The sequence below is a fragment of the Clarias gariepinus genome, chromosome 23 (assembly GCF_024256425.1).
Source record: "Clarias gariepinus isolate MV-2021 ecotype Netherlands chromosome 23, CGAR_prim_01v2, whole genome shotgun sequence".
NCBI classification, from domain to species: domain Eukaryota; kingdom Metazoa; phylum Chordata; class Actinopteri; order Siluriformes; family Clariidae; genus Clarias; species Clarias gariepinus.
The window spans coordinates 14,214,110-14,227,063 of NC_071122.1; the positions used below are offsets into that span (position 1 = coordinate 14,214,110).

Genomic DNA, 12,954 nt, shown 5'->3' on the forward strand with positions numbered 1-12,954 from the left:
GCTATTCCAAAGCTTTGGAGCCAAATATGAAAATGCCCTGCCCCCTTTTGTAGATTTTAAAATTCTGGGAATTACCAGAAGTCCGGAGTTTTGTGATCTTAAGGGACGTGGTGGATTATAGCGTATCATTGACGTAATGACGATGATGAGTGAGTGAGTGAGTGAGTGAGAACTTATCATTTATTTTAGCACATGATAATTGATTAATGTTTGGCAAAAGAGATACAGTAGGGTTCCCATGTGAGAATCTTACAAGGATATACTGCACACACAGTGTCGGTGGAATAAAAAAAAACAATGGAATCTTTTGGTAGGCGTTTTGTCTTGGAACAGTTTGACTTTTAACATAATTAATTAAACTTGTCTGTGTGTGAATACTAGTCTTGTTTTTTTCTTTTATTTTTGCACAGTCAGACGGATGAAATTGACACATTTGTGACTCATATTCCCTACGTCCTTAAATCAGCAGGAATAAACCAAGCTCTCGAACTTTGTGTTTCTGCTCAATAAAGATGTTTAATCTGCGGTTTTATAATGATTTATTTATTGCATGTTGAGCTCATCCCTGTGAGTCAGACATGTTTCCTGTTAGATTTAATGTGTGACGCTAGCAATGTGAACTCATGGGGTTTGAGAGAAAATAGATGCTGAGGCTGGCAAATGTGGTAGCGGTGATTAATTACAAGAATTTATGAAGATGCAGACGGCAACTGGTAGCATTGCCCCCTGGACAAGTGAAATTAGTTTTTGTAAACCCAACGTTTTGGAGAAAGACGTTTTCCTTTGGAGAGAATCTGCCAATAGCCTGCAATCTAAAACACACAAGCTGTATCCAGCTGATCCAGAAGCCTGATAATGTAGGTGTTGTATAGGCATCAAATCTAAAAATAAAATTGCTTCAAGACTGGGTGAAGGCCAGGGGTTTCAAAGAACCAAAGCAGTTGGGTTGGAACTGCTCCACAAACCTGCCTGGACTACTTTGTAACTCTGTAGGGATTGGCTATGGCACCAAAGACACATGTTAACAGATGTGGAAAAAGATGTGTGTGCAATTGCATCATAAGAAGTTATGGCCTATAGAAGGTTTCCAGTCGACTATAAATACTGAAGAAGTGTCGAAGAAGTGTTGAACAACTACTATCCAGCACATTTTTGGTTGTGGTTACATATACTGTAAATGAGGACTGCTATTGCACTATTGCACTTTAAAGATGGACAATACCACTGCTGCTCATAAATTCACTTCACACTCCATGACTACCCATACTGCTGCTGTTTGCACATTCCACATGCCATATACAGGTTATTTATACAGTTAATAATTTTTACATATTTATACTATGTATTGTAGACTTTATATTTTGCATTCTTTTCTATTGCCATTTTGCCGCTCTTATTTTCTTTTTAGGTCAGAAACAGTTGTGTACGCATTTCACTGGATATCATACTGTGTATGGTTGTATATGTTACGAATAAAAAAAATAATTTGAATATAGCTATAAAAAGAAAACACTTGGTAACCTGCCAGTTTGTTCCTGAAAATGTTAAATTCATATCTTTGTAACTTTGTCACACATATAACAAGACTATTGGTGGCTAGACAACACTGGACTATCAGTGACTTGACGCTCTATTAGTCTGCCAACATTACCATTAATGAAGTCTAAACTGCCTGATTGCATTTTACAAGAATCGTTCACATGATGAATTACCATTGCATGATGAATTATAGAAAAATTTTAAGGTCTTCAAAACTACTTTTGGGTAATTGTTATATATACAAAATAGGTGCTTAGATTTTGTTAATTTAGTCCCCATACAGACTAACGAACCAAAAACATGGCTTTTTCAATGAGTCAAGTCCAAAGTAGTTAAGTAAGATAAAAGGAGGGAAACATGCATGAAGCCAGAGGGCACAGATTTGGAGAACGGAAGAGAAGAAGAAGCTTCTGTTTATTCTCAGTCAAAGCAGTAGATTTTTTTGAGGGTTGAACAGGTGGATTAAACCCAGCTATGGTTTGACTGTGGCTTTTCTGCACGTCTGAACATACAGAGAAGATTAAATAATAGCACAAATCACATATGGAACCCATTTGCCAATGATGGTTGGGTAGTTTAGTTTGTTTAAGTATGAGCTTTCTTGTCGATTTCCATGGTAAGGACTGGAGCTGGGCTTCGTGGAAATGACAGCTTTGAAGACCAAATCAAACAAGCAATGTGAAGGCAGCTACTTTAGCTGGAGTCACAGTGGACTGAGCTTAATGTGTGGAAATGAGTTCTTCAGCTGGCAACAGACAACCATTCCACATTTCTGCAAGTCCTAACACGTGGACACAAGCCCCAGTAAATCTTTCTCAGAGCGCTCTGGCTCCGTAATCTTCCTGCCTTTTCTCTGCCAGATGAAAACATTGGCTCAGGTTTCCTGGAACTTATTTACGAAAGTTTCCATCAAAAAGAAATGGAGCGTTTGCGCAAATCAGCACAGAACCAACTTTATGTTCTGAGAGTCTGTGTGTGACTGGGTTGGTACGCGGAAGTTCTGGGTTTCAGTAATTGTAACAAGAAAATTTTTTATTCTTTCTTCAACGTGCCGGGCAGCCTGTGGAGGGGTGAAACATGAGAGCGTAACATTTTGCAGCTGTCTGTGTCTTAACTGTTAGTAGTCATAGGAAGTGCATCACTGCAGCTCAGCAGATTGGTAATGACTCACTGTGCTCTTTAACATATAAGCCTCTGGAGGAATCGCTCACTTCTTGGGGCTGTACGTTCTCACAGGCGCTTTGTCCGGCTGAAGAAACTTTGGAGTATTGTCCAACTTTGGAGTACTGACAAAATGAAGAACTTGCATTTATCAGTATTGCTTTTTACTGTGTTTCATACAGTTTCCTCTTCTGTCATGCAGAGACGGATGGAATTTGACGAGGCAATGGTAAGGACATAATTAAGGAGATGTTTAGAAAATAATATTTTGAATTATATTATTTTGGATAGTTATTGCTTTAAATGATTTTCAGAGGGTTTGCATGGCATGGGTCTTGGAGGATGAGTTAAACATGCCATTCTAGTTATAATTAGAATGGTATGAATAAGAATCTCTCGTGTGTGTGTGTGTGTGTGTGTGTGTGTGTGTGTGTGTGTGTGTGTGTGTGTTTGCAATTTAGGCTTACCTGAGGCAGTTTGGTTACCTCGATACTCCACTGGATGAGACGTCACAGGTAGACATGAGCGAGGAGGCCATAACAGAAGCTCTCAGGTAACACACCAAACATATATGAATTTTCCAGTAAAATTAATAATATTAATATTAATAGTAATTAGCATTGAAGCGGAAAAAATGCATGAATTAATAAAAATATTAAATAATAAATTAATAAAAGACCATTATAGCATTTAAGCAAAGGATTTTGTTAAGAAATTATATAGTAGAAAAAAAATATAATTAATGAAGCCTTCATTTTGTAAAATTGCCCATCAAAAATGAACTATTGTTGTATCAAATGCCAATAATTATCTCAAAAATTTTGTTTTTATGCCAGTCTTTTTCAGAGAGTGTCAGGTTTGCCAGTGACTGGAAGGGTTGATAGAGCAACAGTGACGAAAATGAGGGAACCACGCTGTGGGGTTGAGGATCCTTTCAATCAAAAATCCAACAAATATAGGCGATTTGGTGGTAAGCGATATGTAGCTTGTTATTTCTCTTTCTAAATCACACTACAACCACTACTGGTGGTTTCTCACACATCCTGAATGTTCTGTAATATTTCTCAGCAAGGGTGTCTACTAAAATAAAACATATTTGTTACGTGCAATCAAGTGACACAGTGGCTTAGTGGTTAGCACCCTTGGTCTGTGTGCCTGGAGTTTGCATGTTCTCTCTGTGCTTGGTGGGTTTCCTCCAGGTACTCTGGTTTCCTCCCACTGTCCAAAGACAGACAGATTAGGCTCATTGTGATTTCCAGACTTCCTGGACTGGCACTCTGTTTAGGGTAAACCCCACCTTGTGCCCTAAGTGTCCTGGGAGTGTGCAATCATTTGCTCTTAATGAACCCCTGGACAAGTAAAGTGATGAGAGACTTAAACTGTAATTTAAATTTGTCATCTATGACAATATAGAAATGTTAACAGACTACTTTATCTTTCTTTAAAACATAGGAATATTCATGTTAATTGCATTTTACACCTTTTAAATAAAAAAGCAACATTATTATTACTATTATTACTATTATTATTATTATTATTATTATTATTATTATTATTATTATCATTATTTTTAGCAGCAACATTATTACCACTTAAAATAAAGACAGCTTTTGAAAGTAGTATAGGTAGACATATATGGTGGAACAAACAAGTGTTTATGAAATATTATGATAATATAGAATGCAAAATGTTATTGCATTCTACCTAAATTCCTCAACTAGTAAAATCTTGCTCTGTATATAAAACAGTTGTTAAGGGAACGCTCTGTGCTAGATTCCAAGAAAATGACTCATGCCTCATAGTCAATGACCTTTTCAGCATGGCTAATTTGTCCCCTCGAAGCTGACCACTGTAAAACCACAGTTACAAACTTTACAAAAACAGAACACATTATTTCAGGGGATTTCCCAGTGTTGAATTGTAATATAGTTTAATTTCTTTTTCATCAGGAACCTGGAGAAAAAGGAGTCTGACCTATCGTCTCTATAACTACACACCTGATTTGGGAAAGGCTGCAACCCAAAGGGCCATAAGGATGGCTTTTAAGTACTGGAGTAACGTCACTCCATTAAGCTTTAAGGAGATCGAATATGGGCGTGCAGACATTAGGATCTCATTCCATGCCCGAGATGGTTGTCGATCACCTTTTGATGGACCAGGTATGTCTTAGATAATAACCAGCCCAAAACATTATATATTGATAAAGGGACTATTTGGCCAAATCATAATAGCAGCCACCGGAGCTATGAGCCTTATATACACATCAAGTAAGTATAGTTAATAGGGCAATTCCATGCAATGGTCAACCCTACCATAGGGAACAAGTAGGCATAATTTATAAGATTGAAAATCCAAATGCCAGACTAAAAATGCCACATACTGTATACATATATTGACTAAACTTTTACTTTTAAATTAAACAGTAAAGTTCAATGCTGTGCATCAAAAGCTTAACACAGAAAGGGATAAAACTGATAAAAAACTTCAAAGAAAAGTAAAAGGAAAGGGTAAGAAACCATATTAGCAATAATTGTAATTTATAATTACCTGCTTAGGTTTTTTTTTCCTGCATAATTGCTATTTTAGATGTTTTATGCCAAAATGTACTATTTATGCACGTTCTTTACATATGTAATAAAAAAGAGGGCTGATTCAGACATGTCACAGCCATAACACTTGTTTTATCATCTATCATTTATTGAAAAACAAATTTACATAATTTTTAAATCTACCCTTTTTATGTTACAAGTTTAATAGTTTCTGTAGCTGTCCTTAAAATTCACAGAGTACGCAGTAAACCTGTGCTTATTTTAATGTCTGTTTAATGTCACATTTTCAACATTAATAAAATGCTGTAAATTTCAGGATGTAAGTAATTATATGATTTAGGAGAATTAGGCCATCATATTAAAAGGTTTGCAAATGAATTCACTGATACTATGCTTTTCCATGCTGTCAGGCTTTTGACCAATATAAGTCCAAATATCCTATTCATAATGTTAGAACTGTCCTATAAGTTAAGCTAAGCCTTTATTTATCACATAAACTTATATAATTACTGCACAGTGAAATTCTTTCTTTGCATATCCCGGCATAGCTGGGATCAGAGGTAACTCAGCATCCCCAGAGCAGATAGGGTTAAGGGCCTTGCTCAAGGGTCCAATAATGACAACCTGGTGAAGCTGGGGTTTGAAATGCTGACCTTCCGGTCAGTTACTTAGTACCTTAAACCTCTGAGCCAATAACTTACTTTTGGCTGCTTCCATCCACAGCAGACCATTTGATTTGCACACAACCTGGCACAACAACACTGCTGATCCACTACTGCCCTTGTACTATAAGTACAGAACTAGTTTAGCATTATTTACAGGTTGACTCAATAATACCATTTGCACATTAACAGTTAATAAAATAACAGAATAAGTTCCGCATATGATTATTCAGAACTGTACTTTACACAAGGTTACCTTTAAGCTACATTACATTACATTTGCACATATTTTGATTGATTTGCTACATTTGTTGTAAGGTGAATATTGTATACAATTAATGTATCTATTTGATTTTTCATGAGACTACTCACATGGCCTGCTTTATATTACAATTTGTATATAATTTGCAATACATGCAGTCATTTTGCATGATTTGGAGGATTATACATAACTCTTTTTTTAGAGATTGCATAAAAATGTCACACTAGAAGAGAAATAAAACATAATTTAATGGTACAGGGTGTTGTTTAATTTACAGGTCTCTAAAATGGGTTTATTTTACTAAACCATTTAGCCAAGGATTTAGAGAAGTACCACTATATTATTTTAGAGTCGGTCAGACGTCTTGGTTGGAAAATGCCAAAGCACCGAAGTTAGCTGCTTTCCACAAAACCAATGTTTCTTAAACAATGAGCTCAGAAAGTAAGCTAGTGCCAGTGGCTTACCTCTGAAAATCTCTATTAAAGGACCAGGGGTAACAGAGCAAAGCTTTGCATTCAAGAGTATAATTAACTTACATGATGAGAAAGAAAAGTCACTTCTTTATGGCCTTTAATTAAAACTATATCGACAGGTGTAATAATCAAATTCATCCCATTGCTACAATCTTAGTAATGTAACTTTACCATTTAAAAATGTTAAAGTTGCATGAGATTATACATTATTAATTATAATAATGTATAATCTCATATTTGTCCTGGTGCTGTATGAACATACATGAGACATGTTATGACCCCTAAGCATTAATAAACATTATTACTATATGCACCATATAGCTACGTCATCAATGCAATCGTTCAGTCTGACAACAGCGTTTTGACCTTTTGTCTGTAGGTCATGTGCTTGCTCATGCTGAAGCCCCGCCATCAGGGATCATACATTTTGATGAGGACGAATTCTGGACTGAAGGAAAATTCTACGGCTCTAACCTGCGAATCGTTGCGGCTCATGAAATCGGCCACGCGCTCGGTTTGGGTCACTCTCAATACAGTGACGCGCTCATGTCTTCGCACTACGCTGGCTACCAGGTCAACTTTAGACTGCACTCAGATGACATCACAGGCATCCAGGCATTATACGGTAAGGGCTATGTTGTACATTTTGTCATATAAATGCAAATTTAATGGATTCAAGCTTTTATTTTTTATATTATTTTTTATTTAGATGGAGATTAAAATTGTAATCTCACAATTGTGATCCCACAATTTTATTAACAGTTAATCCTATACATACAGAATCATTATAATTGAGTAGGTTTTCAGTTCTTTGGAAAATCTGAATAAATTCCATTATGTCTATTAAGGTAAAAGAATCTTTAGTACCACCACGAATGAGGACATTTTTCCTTTGGGCCCCACGACCGTACCTTCCTTCCCACAAGTTGAGATTCCAGATCCATGTGATGCCAAACTTGATGCCATAATGCTAGGTAAGAAACTGAACCCAGTACACAAGTTTTAAATGAATTCTTCAACTACAGTTAAACATCATATCGGTTTTTGTCAGGTCCTTGGAGGAAAACATTCGCTTTTAGTGGGGATTACACGTGGACAATCACAGATATGGGATTTAATCCACCAATAAAGATCAAGCAGCTGTGGAAAGACCTGCCAGGGAACCTAAATGCTGCGGTGTACTCACAAAGAACCAACAAGACGTACTTCTTCAAAGGTAGTTGATACTCACTGCTGTTTTTTTTCTTTCACAGAATCAAATTATAATATGGCATTATTTAATGAGCAAATAGAAACAGACAGACAGACAGACAGACAGACATAGTGCATGGCCAACAGTTTGTGTACACCTCACCATCATACCCGTATGTGCCCAGTCAAAGTCCCAGTCTAAACTTACTTCCAATTTGCTATTAAAACTTTGACTATTCTGAGAAGATTTCCACTAGATGTCAAAGCATGGATCGCCCAATCAGCCACAAGAGCATTGGTGAGGTCACTGGAGCAGAATCAGGTTTAACAGTTCACCCCACAGGTGTTGATTGTGGTTGATGATGCTCTGTGGCTCTGTGCATGTTCTTCCACTGCAACCAGGATATAATATTTTATTAGAGGGATGAAAATTATTAGTCAGTTTGTAATTTGGATGATTCCGCTGTTTATCACACCATTCCAAACTTTTCCACAGCCATTTATTTGGGTGTTGACTCCGAAGGCCATTTTTCTACGCATCACAGCATTCAGTGTGCCCCCGTATCCCTGTACACCTTAGTGTTTCTGTCAATAAATGGGTCTGTGTTAGACAAAAATGGATATATAAATTGGAAAGGAAAAGAAGACAGTAGATAGACAGCTATATTCTTGTTTGTGTATCCTTGTTGGATCTGTCTGGCCATATGGTACATGAATAACACTTTGGTTTGGTTGTATACAGACATTCATATTTTTTTTTACCAAGAAAGAAATATTCATTATTTTGTTTAAAACATATTGCCATAATTACAAAAATATACATCGATGTATAGGAAATGTCCAATTAGCCAAAGTATTAAACAGGATGTTGTGAATAATTCTTGTGCCATGGGAAGAGTGACCATGCCATGTTCCCCAAACTTTGCGACTCGGGAAGTTTATAATAATGCCTAATATTAAATGATGTGGCTAATACATGACTAATGATTTATGACTAATAGATGTAAGTCACCATGTTTCTGGATGCTCTGTTCTAAACTCTGTAATGACTCAAAGACGTGTCGGCACAGAAAACGTAAACTGCATCACTAACTAAATAACCATAGATCCACAAGTGATGTGCGCTGGGTCTCAATTATTCCAGGTCCATCCCTGATTACCATTGCAGCACTGATTTTAATATGTTTGAAATCAGGGAAGGACTTTGCACTCACTTTGCACTTGCATGAATAAACATAAAAACTCAGACATTAGTGATAAATCCTAATGTTTTTTTTTTTTAAGTTCCAGATGTTTCTTACAACTGCATAACAAATTTTCAAGATACTGGAAAACAGGCAACATATGTTTCGAATAACTGAAAAACTCGTAAAAATGGAACAGAGATAATATGACAGTCTAAAACATAAATAGACTAATAGACAAAGACAAACTCACAAGTAGCTGGATTTTTAAAAATGAACAACATTCAGGTATATCAACACGCAGCATGGCAGACATACGGATCAAGACATACCAAGAGTTAAAAAGATGCATTAAGGCTGTTCTTGCAGCTTGTCGTGGCCCAAAACCTTAATGAACATACAGTATGGACAAACAAACAGAATGAAAGATGACCATAATCATTACAGTCAGATACACACACAAATATATACAGTACATACAGTATATAGTATATAGTGCCTTACTAAACTATCACCCTGTTGGTGTTTGTCTTTCTTGTTTTGTTGCATTACATCCTGGAATTAAAATGAATTTTTGGGAGTTTGTGCAGTTTGACTTACACAACATGCTTATTACTTTGAAGGTGCCAAATGTGTTTTATTGTGTCACAAACAATAATCAAGACAAACATAAATCTGGGGAGAGGTTTTCTCCAGGTAAACAGATTATTCGTCCATACGAACACTTTACATCATGCACATCCTGGAGCAGGGCTTTATGGAAAAGTGGCCAGGAAAAAAAAGCCATTGCATAAAGACAAAAATAAGAACACATGGTTAAGGGCCAGACAGCATGTGGTGGACTCCCCAAGCACATGACCCTAAACAAAGCTACACTGGAAGGGTTTACAGAGATGCATTTAAATGTCTTGGAATCTGTGACATAAATTGAAGATTTAGCTGTAACAGCAGGAGCAGAATGCCACACAAAAAAAAATCAATTTTAATTCCAGGTGAAAATGCAGCAAAACGAATATGTGGGTGAATATGTTTCGCAAGGCACTGTGGGATGTTAAGACAGAAAGACATGAATGAAACACATTTTTGTGCTGTTTAATTCTGATCATTCTCTTCTCTTCTGCAGGTGATAAAGTTTGGCGCTACACAAACTTCCTGCTTGACTTTGGCTACCCCAAACAGTTGACCAGGATCCCACCTAACATTGATGCAGCTCTGTACCTTGAGAAGAACAGAAAGATTTTCTTCTTCAAGGTAATGTGAAGCTACATGCAAATGTACCACAAGGGCGCAGTCACGTTCCACTTAGTTCCACTTAGTGTGATTATTTACAGAGTGAAGACATGGTTCTGTTTTAATGCTCATTTCCCTTCACTCATTAAGTAGTTTATTTACACGTCATTAACGGCACGTGTAATATTTGCACAAGTTTTCATTTATTTTTGTTCACTAGACTAAGCACTAACTTCTTCTGTCATAAACATTTATTAGCGTACATCTTCTTTTCCCCAGGGCTTAGGTTTCTGGCAATGGGATGAAGTCAAGTATAACGACCTGAGCATTTACCCCAAACCCATTTCCCGGCTCTTCACCGGCATTCCATCCAACCTAGACGCCACATTCACGTGGACCAACGGCAAGACGTATTTCTTCAAAGGGGATAAATACTGGCGCATGAATGAGCAGCTGAGGGTGGAACCAGGTTACCCGCTCAGCAAACGAGAGCGGTGGATGAGATGCAAGAAGTGAGAGTGTGGAGAGATTAATGAAGGGCTAAAGAGGACTCTTAACACCTAAAGGCCCTAAATTGCAGCCAGGGATATAAGCACTGCTGAGACACATGCTGTGTGATGTGTAACCATGCTTTTGTGATTTCTTTTCAATAAGTTCACAAAGGGGAAAGTGTCCATTTTTTTGTGTAAGCTCTTTCTTTGACTCTCTTGCAGTCTGATGACTAGACTAGAGAGTAAATAAGCACCTGTAATACATACTATTATAGTTCTAACATTATATTATGTTTAAAAAGTCAATTTTTTCATATTCTGGAACAAATCTTTTGACATTCCATTCTGCTCCAGGAGTGACCAATTTTTTGTCATTTTCAAGGAAAACATGGCCAACAATTATGGTAACCATTTCTTTATGTTCTTGCTCAGATTTTTTTTTTTAAATACTTAATAATGAAGATTTCAGTTGCAAGGAATTATATGCTCAGACTCACTTTTGCTACCTGCGGGGACTGTACTGTCAATGCACTGAGACAGAAACAAACAGTTACAAGTATGCTTTAGATTTACATGCCGTAAGTTAATGTACTGTAGCAACACACATCTGAAATGGACAAATGGATATATTTTAAAAACTTTCATCAGCAACAGAGTGGGCCACCGAAGCCACTACTCCTGCTGCACATACTTCTCAGGAGTAAGATGTCAGACTATAGGCTATTTTTTTCTTTCTTTTTTTAAGTCTTGTCTAATTTCTTAGACAAACGTGGGCATTTTTGAAATTCATGCAACAAATATACAGACTTTGTACAACTGGTGGATCATGTACCTGGTGTTGTTATGCGTTCTTTGTATCATTGTCTGTGATGCTTTGTTTGATAATGATTTTTTTGTTGAAATTTTTAATAAACTTTGGTAATATATATATATATATATATATATATATATATATATATATATATATATATATAACGTATTTGGGTGGGGTGGGGGGTGGAGAGCATGCTTCTTCCCAGTGAATTTTGCATTTTTTTAAATTGGGTCTCAGAATTCTGTTTATACAGTAGTGTTCAAGTGTTCAGTAGTAGTCTAACATCAGTAAACAGATCAATAATTGTTTTTGGGAGAAATTATATTTCTTCGTGGTAAATATTTTACTTGTAGGTGTAGTGGAGTAATAGAAAACAACAGACCCGTCATGGCTTGCATGCCCCTGATTCTGTTTAACTGAATCATTAATTAAAAAGGGAAATGTTCAAAATAATAGCAGTGTGTAGTTCAATTATAGAGGTAAATTATTTTGTGAAAAACAGGTGTCGAACAAATTCAAGGATAAATACAGAAAAGGTTGCCCTGTGCATTTCACTCTGGAAATAAAATGGGTTGCTCCAGACATTGTTCAGAAGAACTGCGTACTTTGATTCAAAGTTAATTAGAGATGGGAGAACATACAAAGAAGTGCAGAAAATGATTGCTCTGCTAAAATGACATCAAATGCTTTAAAATGTAGCCCAAAACCAGAAAGCTAAGAAACCTCTGCAAAGTCCCATTGTTGAAAAAAAAAAGACACGTGCTGAAGAGGTTACAGTTCGCCAAAGAACACATTGACTGGCCTAAAGAGAAATGGCGCAATATTTTGTGGCCTGATGAAAGAAAGATTGTTCTTTTTCTGCGTCTAGGGTCCACAGACAGTTTGTCAGGCGACCCACAAACACTGAATTCAAGCCACAGTACTCTGTAAAGACATTGAAGCATGGAGGGACAAGCATCATGATATTAGGATATTGTACTATGGTGTTGGGCCTAGTTATTACATTTCAGGGATTATGGATCAATTTGACTACATCAGAACACTTAAAGAGGTCACATTGATTTTGCCGAAAAGGACATGCCCTTGAAATGAGTGTTTTAACAAGACAACAACCCCACGCACACCAGTAAGCAAGCAGCACCTTGGTTCCAGACCAACAAGGTCAACAGTATGGAGTGGCCAACCCAATCCCCAGACCTTAATCCAATAGAAAAGTTGACCTGACATTAAAAATGCTGTTTTTTTAGGCTGAAATACCTGTTCAAAGGTGCCAGAAGTTGGTTGACTCCATGCAGCACAGATGTGAAGCAGTTCTCAGAAACCATGGTTATACAACTAAATATTATTACAGAGATGTACAAGAAAGATTTTTGTTTAAACTGTAAATTCATCACTTTG

The 12,954-nt window shown here is 36.8% G+C and overlaps 1 protein-coding gene across 1 annotated transcript; it reads left to right on the forward strand.

Moving 5' to 3' along the window:
* The first annotated feature begins 2,615 nt into the window (after positions 1-2,615).
* mmp19 (matrix metallopeptidase 19) lies at positions 2,616-11,081 on the forward strand. Its single transcript, XM_053483668.1, has 9 exons — positions 2,616-2,929; positions 3,162-3,253; positions 3,537-3,670; positions 4,650-4,859; positions 7,026-7,271; positions 7,495-7,620; positions 7,698-7,862; positions 10,145-10,272; positions 10,531-11,081. The coding sequence occupies exons 1-9, from the start codon at positions 2,834-2,836 to the stop codon at positions 10,765-10,767; spliced, it is 1,434 nt and encodes a 477-aa protein (XP_053339643.1). The 5' UTR covers positions 2,616-2,833; the 3' UTR covers positions 10,768-11,081.
* The last annotated feature ends 1,873 nt before the right edge of the window (positions 11,082-12,954 follow it).